At 44.9% G+C, this 15031-nt stretch overlaps 1 protein-coding gene across 7 annotated transcripts in view; it reads left to right on the forward strand.

Moving 5' to 3' along the window:
* Nucleotides 1-15031, forward strand: part of cep63 (centrosomal protein 63) — a 151445-nt gene that overhangs the window by 19227 nt on the left and 117187 nt on the right. For all 7 annotated transcript variants that reach the window (XM_068041341.1, XM_068041344.1, XM_068041346.1 and 4 more), the window contains one exon: nucleotides 12043-12226. In XM_068041341.1, coding sequence (XP_067897442.1) covers nucleotides 12043-12226 — 184 coding nt within the window. The remainder of the gene's footprint in view (nucleotides 1-12042; nucleotides 12227-15031) is intronic.

The raw sequence follows: 15031 nt of genomic DNA on the forward strand, positions 1-15031 counted from the left end.
GGGATCAGTGCTGGGACCTTTGTTGTTTGTAGTGTACATTAATGATTTAGGCGTGAATATAGGAGGTATGATCAGTCAGTTCGCAGTTGACATGAAAATTGGTGCTGTCTAAAATAGTGAGGAGGAAAGCCTTAGATTGCAGGGGGATTATAGATGGGCTGATAAGATGGGCAGAGCAGTGGCAAATGGAATTTAATCCTGAGAAGTGTGAGGTGATGCATTTTGGGAGGACTAACAAGGCAAGGGAATATACAATGGATGGTAGGACCCGAGGAAGTACAGAGGGACAGCGGGACATTTGTGTACTTGTCCATAGATCACTGAAGGCAGCAGCACAGGTAAATAAGGTGGTTAGGAAGGCATATCGGATACTAGCCTTTATTAGCCAAGACATAGAACATAAGAGCAGGGAGGTTATGATGGAGCTGTATAAAACACTAGTTCAGCCCCAGCTGGAATACTGTGTACAGTTCTGGTGGCCACCGTGTAGGAATGATATGATTGCACTGCAGAAGGAGCAGAGGAGATTCACCAGGATGGTTGCCTGGGCTGGAGCTTTTCAGCTATGAAAAGAGACTGGATAGGTCAGAGTTGTTTTCCTTCGAGCAGAAAAGGCTGAGGGGGTACCTGATTGAGGTGTACAAAATTATGAGGGGCATAGATAGGGTAGATAAGAAGAAAGTTTTTCCCTTAGCGGAGGTGTCAATTATGAGGGGGCATAGATTTAAGGTAAGGGGCAAGAGGTTTAGAGGGGATTTGAGGAAAAACGTTTTCACCCAGCGGGTGGTTGGAATCTGGAACACACTGCCCTGAAGGGGTGGTAGAGGCAGGAACCCTCACAACATTTAAGAAGTGTTTCGATGAGTACTTGAAACGCCATAGCATACAAGGCTACGGGCCAAGTGCTGGAAAATGCGATTAGAATGGATAGATGCTTCATTGGCTGGCTTGGACACGATATGCTGAAGGGCCTGTTTATGTGCTGTATAACTCTATGGCTCTAAGAGGATAACTAAGGAACAGGTAGGGTCTATCATAAATGTACAGAGGAACTTGTGTGTGGATGCAGAAGATGTGGGCAGGGTTCTTAATGAATTTTTTGTCTCTGTCTTCACAAAGGAGAGGGTTGATGCGGACTTTGTAGTTAAAGAAGGGGAGTGTGAAATATCGGATACGATAAGCATAATGAAAGAGGGAGTGCTTGAGGATCTGACATCCCTGAAAGTGGATAAATCGCCAGGCCCGAATGGATTGCATCCTAGGTTGTTAAAAGGAAGTCAGGGAGGAAATAGCGGATGCACTGGGGATCATCTTCAAATCCTCACTAGATACAGGAGGGGTACCAGGTGATTGGAGGTCAGCGAACGTTGTACCATTGTTTAAAAAGGGTGTGAGGGAGAAGCCAAATAATTGTAGGCCAGTCAGTCTGACCTCGGTGGTGGGTAAAATGTTAGAGTCTGTTCTAAGGGATAGGATAAACTGTCACTTAGAAAGGCGCTGATTAATCATGGATAGTCAGCATGGATTTGTTAGGGGAAGGTCATGTCTTACTAACTTAATTGAGCTTTTTGAGGAAGTAACAAGGAGGATTGATGATGGTAGTGCAGTGGATGTGGTTTACATGGATTTCAGTAGGGCATTTGACAAGGTCTGACATGGCAGACTGGTCAGTAAAATGAAAGCCCATGGGATACAGGGGAATGTGACAGGTTGGATCCAGAATTGGCTCAGTGCCAGGAAACAAAGGGTAGTAGTTGATGGATGTTTTTATGAATGGAAAGCTGTTTCCAGTGGCGTTCCACAGGGCTCAGTGTTGGGTCCCTTGCTGTTTATGGTATATATTAATGATTATACTTAAATGTGAGAGGCATGATTGGGAAATTTGCTGATGGCACAAAACTTGGCTGTGTAGTTAATAGTGAGAAGGAAAGCCATGGACTCCAGAATGGTATTAATGGTTTGGTTGAGTGGGCGGAAAAGTGGCAAATGGAATTCAATCCGGAGAAGTGTGAGGTAATGCATTTGGGGAGAGCAAATAAAGCGAGGGACTACGCAATAAACGGGAGGATATTGAGAAGTGTAGAAGAAGTGAGAGACCTTGAAGTGCATGTCGACAGATCCCTGAAGGTGGCAGGGCAGGTGGATAGAGTGGTGAAGAAGGCATGTGGATTGCTTTCCTTTATTGGCCGAGGTACGGAGTACAAAAGCAGGGATGTGATGCTGGAACAGTATAAAACGCTGGTTAGGCCACAGCTGGTGTGTTGTGTGCAGTTCTGGTCACCACATTACAGAAAGGACATAATTGCTTTGGAGAGAGTACAGAGGATGTGTACAAGAATGTTGCCAGTACTTGAAGGTTGCAGCTATGAAGTAAGATTGGATAGGCTAGGGTTGTTTTCCCAGGAACTGAGGAGGCTGAGGGATGACTGATTGAGGTGTAAAAAATTATGAGGGGCCTAGAGTGGACAGGAAGGATCTGTTTCCCCTGGCGGGGAGGTCAGTTACCAGGGGACACAGATTTAAGGTGGTTGGTAGAAGGATTAGAGGGGACATGGGGGGAAACTTTTTCACCCAGAGGGTGGTGGGTGTCTGGAATTTGCTGCCAGGAATGGTGGCAGAGGCAGAGCTCTCAATTCTTTTAAAAGGTACCTGGACATGTACTGGAGGTGCTGTAACCTGTAGGGCTATGGACCAGGTGCTGGAAGGTGGGATTAGTTTGGGTGGCTAGATTTTTCGGCCGGCGTGGACACGATGGGCTGAATGGCCTCCTGTACTGTACTAGACATACCTGGAATGAGTGAGCTGTCTTTTGAAGAAAGATTGGACAGGCTAGGCTTGAATCCCGAATTTAGAAGAGTAAGAGGCGTCTTGATTGAAACATATATGATCCTGAGGGGTCTTGATAGGGTGGATGTGGAAAGAATGTTTTCACTTGTAAGAGATACTAGAACTAGGGGTCACTGTTTAAAAATAAGGGGTCAGCCATTTAAGACAGAGATGAGGAGAAATTTCTTCTCTCAGACAATCGTCTTTGGAATTCTCTTCCTCAAAAGGCAGTGGAAGCAGAGTCTTCGAATATTTTTAAGGCAGAAGTAGATAGATTCTTGCTAAGCAAGGGGGTGGAAGGTTATCAGGGGTGGGTGGAAATGTGGAGTAATCAGTTCAGCCATGAAATTATTGAATGGCGGAGCAGGCTCGAAGGGCCCAGTGGTCTACTGCTAATTCATATGTTTGTATGTACTTTTTCTATGGTTCTATGATTGTACGATGTTCAGCACCATTCGCAACTCCTCAGGTCCTGAAGCAGTCCATGTCCAAATGCAGCAAGACCTGGACAACATTCAGGCTTGGGCTGCTATGTGCCAAGTAACATTTGCACCACGCAAGTGCCAGGCAGTGAAGATCTCCAACAAGAGAGAATCTAATCATCCTTCCCATGACATTCAACAGCATTACCATTGCTGAATCCCCCACGATCAGCATCCTGGGGGTTACCATTGACCAGAAATAAAAAAGGGGCAGCCACACTACTAGAAGTGCACTATAGCCCCTCAAATGCTGGGAGGGAGATGAGTGCAATAACAATAGGGCAATAATAGTTGGGGATTTCAATAACCCCTTATATCAACTGAGATACAAACAGTGTGAAGCGCACAAAATTCTTGAACTGCATTTAAGAGAACTTTTTTAGCCAGCACGTAACAAGCCCATTGACAGGGTGCAATTCTAGATTTAGTCTTTGGAAGTGAAGCTGGGCAAGTGGATGAAGTAGCAGTGGGTGACCATTTTGGAGATCGTGACCATAATACAGTTAGATTTAGCATTATAATGGAAAAGGCCAAAGAACAGGAGTAAAAGTTCTAAATTGGGCGAAGACAAATTTTATGAAACTGAGGTGATCTGGCAAAAGAGGACTGGATACAGCTACTTGAAGGAAAATCAATGGCAAATCAGCGGGAGGCATTCAAAAGCAAGATTCTTCAGGCACAGTGTAAACATGTCCTCACAAAGAAAAAGTGTGGTACTGCCAAATCTAGAGCCCCTTGGTTATCTGGAAGTATACAGGGTAAGATAAAGCAGAAAGAGAAAGCTTATGACAGTCACAAGAAACTTAATACTTTAGAAAATTTAGAGGAGTATAGAAAGTGCAGGGATGAAGTAAAAAAGGAAATTAGGAAAGCAAAGACAGGACATGAAAAAATATTGGCAGGCAAAATCAAGGAAAATCCAAAGATGTTTTATCAGTACATTAAAAGCAAGAAGATAACTAAGGAAAGGGTAGGGCCGATCAGTGAAGTACAAGGTAACATGAGTGTGGATGCAGAAGATGTGGGCAGGGTTCTTTGAGTTTTTTGTCTCGTTCTTCACAAAGGAGAGGGATGATGCAGACATTGTAGTTCAAGAGGAGAAGTGTAAAATATTAGATACGAGAAGCATAATGAGAGAGGAAGTATTAGAGGGTTTGACGTCCTTGAAAGTGGATAAATCACCAAGGCTGGGTGGATGGTATCCCAGGCTATTTAAGGAAGCCAGGGAGGAAGTAACGGATACTCTGAGGATCATTTTCAAATCCTCACTCAATACAGGCGAAGTACCAGGGGATTGGAGGTGTGCGAACGTTGTACCATTGTTTAAAGAGGATGCGAGGGATAGGCCAAATAATTATAGGTTGCTCAGTCTGATCTCGGTGGTGGGCAAATTATTAGAATCCATTCTGAGAGATAGGATAAACTGCAACTTAGAAAGGCACGGATTAATCAGGGATAGTCAGCATGGATTTGTTAAAGTAAGGTCGTGTCTTACTGGATTGAACTTTTTGAGGAAATAACCAGGAGGATTGATAAGGGTCGTGCAGTGGATGTTGTCTACGTGGATTTTAGGAGGCTTTTGACAAGGTCCCACCTGGCAGACTGGTCAGAAAAGTAAAAGCCCATGGGATACAGAAAAATGTAGCGAGTTGGATCTAAAATTGGCTCAGTGCCAGGAAACAAAGGGTGATGGTTGACTGATGTTATTGTGAATGGAAAGCCGTTTCCAGTGGCGTTCCACAGGGCTCAGTGTTGGGTCCTTTGCTGCTTGTGGTATTTATTAATGATTTGGACTTAAATGTGGGAGGCATGATTGGGAAATTTCCAGATGACACAAAAATTGGGTGTATAATTGATAGTGAAGAGGATAGCTGTAGACTCCAGAATGATGTCAGTCATTTGGTTGAGTGGGCAGAAAAGTGGCAAATGGAATTCAATCCAGAGAAGTGTGGGGTATTGCATTTGGGGAGGGCAAACAAAGCGAGGGAATGCACAATAAACGGGAGGATATTGAGAGGGGTAGAAGAGGTGAGGGACCTTGGAGGGCATGTCCACAGGTCCCTGAAGGTGGCAGGATAGGTAGATAGAGTGGTGAAGAAGGCATGTGGAATGCTTTGTTTTCTTGGCTGACATATAGAATACAAAAGCAGGGATGTAATGCTGGAACTGTATAAAACGCTGGTTAGGCCGCAGCTGGAGTATTGCATACAGTTCTGGTCACCACATTACAGGAAGGCCATAATTGCTCTGGAGAGAGTAGAGAGGAGATTTACAAGAATGTTGCCAGGGCTTGAAAATTGCAGCTATGAGGAAAGATTGGATACGCTAGGGGTACTTTCCTAAGAACAAAGGAGGCCTGTTTCCCCTAGCGGAGAGGTTAATTACTGGCGGCATAGATTTAAGGTGATTGGTAGAAGGATTAGAAAGGATATGAGGAAAAACTTTTTCACCCAGAGGATGATGGGTATCTGGCATTCACTGCCCAGATTGGTCCTTCCTGTCTACTCTATCTCAGCCCCTCATAATTTTGTACACCTCAATTAAGTTACCCCTCAGCCTTTTCTCAGGAAAGCAGTCCTAGCCTATCCAATCTTTCCTCATAGCTGCAATTTTCAGAAACCCTCAACTCATTCAAAAAGTTACCTGGACCTGGACCTGAAGTGCTGTAACCTGCATGACTATGGACCAGGTGCTGGAAGGTGGAATTGGGTGGCTAGTTGTTTTTAGCCAGTGCAGATGCCATGGGTTAATGGCCTTTTTCTGTGCCGTAGCTTTTCTATGGTTGTACGGTTCTAGAAGCTGAACTGGAGTAGCCACATAAATACTGTGGTTACAAGAGTAGGTAAGAGGTTGGGAATTCTGCGACGAGTAACCCAGTTCCAAGTCAGGAGTGTGATGGAATATTCTCCACTTGCCTGGATGAATGCAGCTGCAACAACACTCAGGAAGCTCAACACCATCCAGGACAAAGCAGCTTGATCGGCACCCCATCCACCACCTTCAACGTTCACTCTCTCCACCACTGGCGCACAAGCAGTGTGTACCATCTACAGGATGCACTGCAGCAACTCACCAAGGCCCCTTTGATTACACTTTGCAAACCCGCAACCTCTTCCACCTAGAAGGACAAGGGCAGTAGACGTGTTGGAACACCATCACCTGCAGGTTGCCCTCCAAGCCACACGCTATCCTGACTTGGAAATATATTGCTGTTGCTTCACTGTCGCTGGATCAAAATCCTGGAACTCCCTCCTTTGCAGCGCTCTGGGTGTACTTACACCCCATGGACTGCAGCAGTTCCAGAAGCTCACCACCACCTTCTCGGGCAGGTAGGGATGGGCAACAACTGTTGGCCTTGCCAGCGATGCCCACATCCCATGAAAAGAAATAAAAACAAAGGTGGGAGCAAGAAGAACAAAAGATAAGGTGTTTGATAGGGCAGAGGACAGGAGAGATTAAATGAGAAAGATGTCATGGAATAACAGGCAAAGGAAGCGGTCATAGTTCTTGTCTAAGACAAAGCATTTGTCCAGAGAGAGTGTTAATGGCAGAATAATGAATAGCCCTGTCTGAAAGCAAAAACATGAAAAGTTTAAGACTGGCAAATGGTTAAAAAAACAAAAATGGGGTTCATGGTCTGAAATTGTTCAACTCAGTGTTGAGTCTAGAAGGTTGTAAAGTACTTAAGCAGATGATGCAGTGCTGTTCCTCAAGCTTGTGTTGAGCTTCACTGGAACGCTGCAGCAGGCCGAGGACAAAAATGTAGGCCTGAGAGCAAGGTGGTGAATTAAAATGGCAAGCAGTCGGAAGCTCGAGATCATACTTGCGGAATGAGTGGTGGTGAAGGCAACGGGTGAAGAGCACTACGTCATGCTGAGCATGAAATTCATTGAGTTGGAGATGTAAGGGGATAAAGCTGAGTCCTTTGCTAAGCCCTCCGGGCTCACCTCTGTGGCCAGGAATCCTCCCCCTGACCAGTGGATCCATTTACCCGCCTCCAGTATTCTCCATCTACGTGGACCCCTCCCTCTGGCCTCGTAACCGCTCATGATCTTTTTATTGAGAACTGTTGGCGTGACATTAGCTATCTTAATTTCTCTGCTCCCCTCACTTGTTCTAAACTATCTCCCTCTGAACTTACTGCATTCCATTCTCTCATGTCTAACCCCGCCATTGTGATCAAACCTGCTGACAAGGGTGGTGCTGTTGTTTTCTGGTGCACTGACCTCTACCTTGCAGAGGCTGACGCCAACTCTCTGACATTTCTTCCTACCTCACCCTGGACCATGACCCCACCACCAAACATCAAGCCACTGTCTCATCTGGAGATCTTCCCTCCACACCTTCTGACCTCATAGTCCCGCAACCTCGAACAGCCCGCTTTTATCTCCTTCGCAAAATTCCCCAATAGGACTGCCCTGGTAGACCCCTCGTTTCAGCCTGTTCCTGCCCTACTGAACTTATTTCTTCCTATCTTGACTCTTTTTCTCCACTTGTCCAGTCTCTTCCCACCTACATCCGTGACTCTTCTGCCTATGTCATTTCAACAGTTTCCAGTTTCCTGGCCCTAACCACCTCCTCTTCACTATGGACATCCAATCTCTATACCTTCATCTCCCACCAGGACGGTCTGAGGGCTCTCTGCTTCATCCTTGAACAGAGGCCAAACCAGTCCCCATCCACCACCACCACCCTCCTCCTTCTCACATTGAACAACTTCTCCTTCTCCACATAGTACTTCCAAATAATAGGTGTTGCTATGGGTACCCGCTTGGGTCCTTGTTATGCCTGTCTTTTTATGGGGTATGTCGAACATTCCTTGTTCCAGTCTTACTTAGGCCCCCTTCCCCCAACTCTTTTTCTGGTACATCGATGACTGTATCCATGCCGTTTCCTACTCTCACTCGGAACTAGAAAACTTCTTCAACTTTGCTTCCAATTTCCACCCTTCTCTCACCTTCACATGGTCCATGTCAACATTTCCCTTCCCTTCCTCAGCTTCTCGCTGGGGATAAGCTGTCTGCTAATATTCATCATAAGTCCACCGACTCCCACAGCTCCCTCGACTAGACTTCTTTACACCCTGCGTCCTGTAAGGACTCCATTCCATTCTCCTAGTTTCTCCCGTCTCAGCATCTGTTCTGATGATGCAACCTTCCATAACAGAGTTTCTGATATGCCTTTTTCCTCAATGAAGGATTCCTCCCCCACCATGGTTGACAGGACTCTTGACCGTGTCCGACCCATTTCCCGTGCTTCTGCTCTCACCCCTTCCCTTCCCTCCCAGAACCGCAGTAGGGTTCCCTGTGTCCTCACTTTCCACCTCACCAGCCTCCACTTCCAAAGGATCATCCTCTGTCATTTCTGCCACCTCCAGCGTGATGCCACCACCAAACACATCATCTCCTCCCCTCTCCGTCAGCATTCCGAAGGGACCGTTCCCTCCACGACACCCTGGTCCACTCCTCCATTACCCCCGAATCCTCGTCCACTTCCCACGCAATTGCAGGACGTGTAACACCTGCCCTTTTACCTCCTTTCTCCTCACCATCCAAGGCACCAAACTCCTTCCAGGTGAAGCAGCGATTTACTTGTACTTCTTTCAATTTAGTATACTGTATTCACTGCTCACAATGTGGCCTCCTCTGCATTGGGAAGACCAAACGCAGGTGTTCAGGAAAAATATGAAAGGGGGAGGGGTGGCACTTCTGATTAAGGAGAGCATTGCAGTGCGGGAGAGAGAGGATGTCTCAGAGGGGTCAAGGACAGAATCTATTTTGCTGGAACAAAAAAGGTACAGTTACATTTCTTGGTATAGTATATAGGCCACTAACCAATGGGAAAGATGTCGAGGAACAAATTTGCATGGAAATTACAGAAAGGTGCAAGAATTATAGAGTGGTTATAATGGGGGACTTTAATTATTCAAATATAGACTGGGGTAGTAGTCATGTAAGGAGCGGAAAGGGGCAAGAAGAGTTCCTAGAATGTGTTCAGGAGAATTGTCTACAGCAGTATGATTTCAGTTCAACAAGAAAGGAGGCAATGCTTGACCTGGTTCTTGAAATGATGTGGACCAAGTGGATCAAGTGTCAGTAGGGGAACATTTAGGGGACAGTGACCATTTTATCATAAGGTTTAGATTGGCTATGGAAACGGATAAGGAACAATCCAGAGTAAGAATAATTAACTGAGGGAAAGCCAACTTCAGTGGGGTAAGAATGGATCTGACCCAGATAAATAGGAATCAAAGGTTGTCAGGCAAAACCTAGATGCCTTTAAAGAAGAGATTGTTTGGGAGGCAAGGTATATTCCCTGAAGGGGAAAGGCAGGGCAAACAAATACAGAGCTCCCTGGATGACGAATGAGATAGAGATTAAGATGAAGAAGAAAAGGTGTGCTTATGACAGATGTCAGGTAGATTTTACGACTGAAAACCAGGCGGGATGTAGAAGGTTCAGAGGGCAAGTGAAAAAACAAATAAGAGAAAAAAAGAGAGAGTATGAAAAGAGACTGACAGGTAATATAAAAGGGAATCCAAAAGTCTTCTATAGGCACGTTAATAGCAAAAGGGTAGTGAAAGCAGGAGTGGGGCCGATTTGGGACCAACAAGAGAATTTATACATGGAGGCAGGGGGCATGGCTGAGGCATTAAATGAATAATTTGCATCTGTCTTTACTAAGAAAGAAGATGCTGTGCAGGTCATGGTGAAAGAGGAGGTAATTAAGATATTTGAAGGGTTTAAAATTGATGAGGAGTTATTTGGATAGGCTAGCCCTACTTAAGATTGATAAGGCACCAGACCGGATGAGATGCGTTGAAGGATACTGAGGGAAGTGTGAGTGGACATTTCAGAGGTACTAGTCATAATTTTCCAGTCTTCCTTAGAATCAGGGGTGATGCCAGAGGAGTGGAGAATTGCAAATGTTACACCTTTGTTCAAAAAAGGGTGTAAAGATAAGCTGAGCAACTACAGGCCAGTCAGTTGAACTGCAGTGGTGGGGGAGCTTGTGGAAATTATCATTCGAGATAAAATTAATAGTTACTTGGGCAAATGCGGGTTAATTAAGGAAAGCCAGCACGGATTTGTGAAGGGCAATTCATGTTTAACTAACTTGCTGGAGTTTTTTTGAAAAAAGTGCAGAAAAGATTCACGAAAATGGTTGCAGGGATGAGGAACTTCAGTTACATGGACAAATTGGAGAGGTTGGGACTGTTTTCCTTGGAGAAGGTTGAGAGGAGATTTAATGGAGGTGTTCAAAATCATGAGGGATCTGGACAGAGTAGATAGTGAAGAACTGCACCCATCGGTGGAAGGATCGAGAACAAGAGGGCACAGATTTACATTAATTGGCAAAAGAAGCAATAATGATATGAACAAAAACATTTTCACGCAGTGAGTGGTTAGGATCTGGAATGCATTACCTGATAGTGTGGTGGAGGCAGGTTCAATCGAGGCATTCAAGAGGGAATTGGATTGTTATCTGAAAAGGAAGAATGTGCAGGGCTACAGAGAGAAGGCTGGGAGTGGCACTAGGTAAATTGCTGTTTTGGAGAGCCAGCACAGACACGACGGCCTCCTTCTGTGCTGTAACAATTCTGTGATTCTGTGATTGGGTGACTGCTTTGTATAACACTTCTGCTCAGTTCGCAAGCACTCAGTCTGCAAGCATGATCCCGAGCTTCCAATTCCTTGCCATTTTAATTCACCACTTTGCTCTCATGCCCACATTTCTGTCCTTGGCCTGCTGCAGTATTTCAGTGAAGCTTAACGCAAGCTCGAGGATCAACACCTCATCTTCTGAATGAGTACTTTATAGCTTTCTAGACTCAACATTGAGATCAACAATTTCAGACCAGAACCCCCATTTTCATCGTTTTTTTTTACCATGTGCCAGTTTTAAACTTGTTTTTCATGTTTTTGCTTTTGGACAGAGCTGTGATCATTCTGCCGTTAACAGTCTCTGGACAAATGCTTTGTCTTTTACTACAACTATTGCCACTCCCTTTTTCTTTTGTTGCATAACATCTTTGTTATTTAATCCCACCTGCCCGCCCCCCAATCACAGACCCTCCCTTTTGTTCTTTTCCCCCCCCCCCCTCCCCCAACGCCCTTTCAAAGCCGATTACATTTCTGACCTTTGCCAGTTCTGATGAAGGGTCATTGACCTGAAACGTTAACTGTTTGTCTCTCCACAGATGCTGTCAGACCTTCTGAGTATTTCCAGCACTTTCTGCTTTTATTTTGACAATTTGTTTTTAGCTTCCTGTGCTGATGACACTGGATATATTTCTCTGGATCAACAGCCCACTGGTATTTCAGCAAAGTAGCAGTTCCTCAGATGAGCTTGCACACTAAATGTGGGCCCATCAATGAATGCCAGCAACCTTTTCATCTATAGAAGGTATCACAACTGAGCCAAGTTCTGCCCTCATACCCTTTTCCACACCCACCTGTTTTTTTTAAGCAAGTTTCACTGCAGAGTAATCAAGAGCAGGGACCCTGTTTGATTTTTGTTGGTCCTCCCTCCCTTGGCTGGGGACTCTGAGGCCATTTGTAATCTCTGGACTAGATTAGCACAGATTGAGAATGAACGTTGCCGTTCCAGACTCTATGGCTCAGTGCTGTCTTGGATTGTGCCTTTACTCACCAAGTCATTGGAGAAAGAATTCTGTTTGTAAACCTTTGAATTTTTTTCTCTCTCTGATTTTACTGACTTTGACTGAATCAAGTTGCAGCACTGCCCTGACCACTTGCGAGGCTGAATTGCAAGAGTTGATGAAGCAGATCGATATCATGGTGGCTCAGAAAAAGTCTGAATGGGAAGCACAGTTCCAGTCAGTGGAAACCAGGCTGAAGGTCCGAGAACAGGAGCTCAGTGCCTTTCGATTGTTGCTTGAGCAGAAACACACGGAGGTAGGAGCAAAACTTTCCTTGGTACCACAATCAAAAGTGATCATGCACACTTTAAGTTTCCTGCATATTATTAGTTCAGTTCACAAAAAGAGGATATTGCACGATTAAAAACTGGCCAGGGAGGCGGGTACATAGGGTACGATCCCCAAAGTGGGCGACAGATCTGGGAGGTCTGACGACATGGAGTCTGGCTGATCTTGGAGCGGGATGGATCTGTGACCGTTAGTGGGGGAGAGGGGAAGGTTGGGTTGGTTCTATCTTCCCTAGTCAGGAGAATATTGGTCTTTGAGGCGAACATGAAGGTGTGGGAAGGAGGAATCTTTGTGTGACGTTCATGTGAGTTTAATTTGCAAGTTTTCAGCGAGTGGCAGTGAAAGCCAGTCTTCTCTGAATCCTGAATAGGAATTGGGAGATTAATGACTGAAATGTCACGGCTGTGGGTCTATGTAGATCAGAGGTTGCCAACATGTTGATCGCGAGCTACTGATAGTTCACGTCCGCCTTTGAGTAGCTCGCATAAAGCTCCTGACATTGCAGTCTGCTCGCTCACATCATCCTGCCAGCATTAATCCGTGCATGTGTATCCTGGCGTCACTGCGCACTGATGTCATAACGGGCTGCGGGGGGGGAGGGGGTTGTGGAGTGAGCAAGGCGGGGGTGGGTGGCTCGTGATACTTTTTCTCAGGTGAAGGAGTAGCTCGCACTAAAGAAAATGTTGGCGACCCCAGGCGTAGATTGCCGAGGCGAGTGAGTTTCATATGGATTGTTGATGGAACATATATTTGATGGGCACTCCAGTGAAACTGAGAGCTGAAATGGTGGCTTGCTGCAATCTCATAGAAATCTACCAAAAAGAAGGAGGCCATTCAACCCATTGTGTACGTACCAGTTGACGAAGGCCTACCCAGTCTAATCCCACTTTCCGTAGCTCTGCAGACCACAGCTCTTGAAGTAAACTTCCAAGTGCTTTATCACCCTCTACCATCCTTCCAGGCAGTGAGTTCCCTCCCACCCTCAGGGTGAAAAAATGTTACCTCATCTCCCCTCTAATCCATCTACCAATTACTTTAAATCTACCCCCCGCACCCCTCCCCCCCCTGGTTTTTGACCCCTTTACTCAGGTAAATAGGTTGACTGTATTTATTTGTGCCCCCCATAATTTTTATACGCCTCAATAAGTCATCCCTCAGCCTCCTCTGTTCCAAGGAAAACAACCCTGGCCTATCCAATATTCCTTCATAGGCACAATTTTCCAGTGGTGGCAACATCCTCATAACTCTGCTCTGCACCCTCTCTCGTGCAACCACATCTTTCCTGTAATGTGGTGACCAGAACTGTACACGGTACTCAAGCTGTGGCCTAACTAGTATTGTATACAGTTCCAACATAACCTCCCATCCAATGTTTCAGTCTTCCTCCTTAATTACGTTGTGAATCTCTTTTGTGAAGACAGCCGCAAAGTATTCATTAAGAACCTTACCCACATCCTCTGCCTCCACACACAGGTTGCTTTTTTTGGTCCCTAAATAGGCCCTACTCTTTCCTTAATTATCCTCTTGTTCTTCATGTATTCATAAAAAAGGAACTTTGGATTTTCCTTGATTTTACTTGTCAGTACTTTTTCCTGCCCTCTTTGCTTTCCTAATTTCCCTTTTAATTTCTCCCCTACACTTCCTGTACTCTTCTAGGCTTTCAGCAGTATTAAGCTCTTGGTATCTGACATCAGCTTCCATTTTTTGCGTTATCTTGCCCTCTATACACCTTTTCTCCAAGGGTCTCTAGATTTGGCTGTCCCACCATTTTTCTTAGTGGAACATGTTTAACTCTGAACCCCTTGAATCTATTTCTTGAATGCCTCCCATTGCTCTGATGTCAATTTGCCTTCAATTTCTTGAATGCCTCCCATTGCTCTGATGTCAATTTGCCTTCAAGTACCTGTTTCCAGTCCTCTTTTGCTCAGTCTAGTAGAATTGACCTTACTTAATAAAAGCAAAATACTGCGGATGCTGGAAATCTGAAATAAAAACAAGAAATGCTGGAACCACTCAGCAGGTCTGGCAGCATCTGTGAAAAGAGAAGCAGAGTCAACGTTTCGGGTCAGTGACCCTTCTTCGGAATTGACCTTACCCCAGTTTAGAACTTTTACTCCTATATTATCTTTGTCCTTTACCATAACAATGGAAAAATGAATGAATCCAACTGAATTATGATCACGACCACAAAAGTGCTCTCCCACTGATACTCCTTCCACCTGCCCAGCTTCATTTCCTAAAGCTAAATCCAGAATTGCCCCTTCCTTTTGTTGGGTTTGCTACATACTGGATAAAAAAAAGTTCTTCTGAATGCAATTAGGAATTCTGTGCCCTCTGTACCTTTTACGCTGACTGTATCCCAGTTAATATTAGGATAATTGAAATCACCCACTATTACTGTCTTATTGTTTTTGTATTTGCCAGAAATTTGCCTACAAATTTGCTGTTCTATCTCCCTCAAACTGTTTGGAGGTCTATAATACTCCCAGCAGTGTTATTGCCCTTTTTTTGTTCCTTAGTTCAACCCATATGGCCTCATTTGATGATTCCTCTAACATATCATCCCTTCTCATGGCTGTAATTGTTTCTTTAATCAATATTGCCACCTCACCTTTTTTATCCCCCTCTCTACCTTGTCTGTAACCAGGAACACTAAGCTGCCATTACTGCCGCTCTCTAAGCCATGTTCAGTAATATTTTAAAAAATCATACTTCCACTTGTCACTCTGTACCCTCAGCTCATCTACCTTATTTACTATACTCCTGGCATTGA

This window comes from Heterodontus francisci, chromosome 11, assembly GCF_036365525.1.
Source record: "Heterodontus francisci isolate sHetFra1 chromosome 11, sHetFra1.hap1, whole genome shotgun sequence".
NCBI lineage: Eukaryota > Metazoa > Chordata > Chondrichthyes > Heterodontiformes > Heterodontidae > Heterodontus > Heterodontus francisci.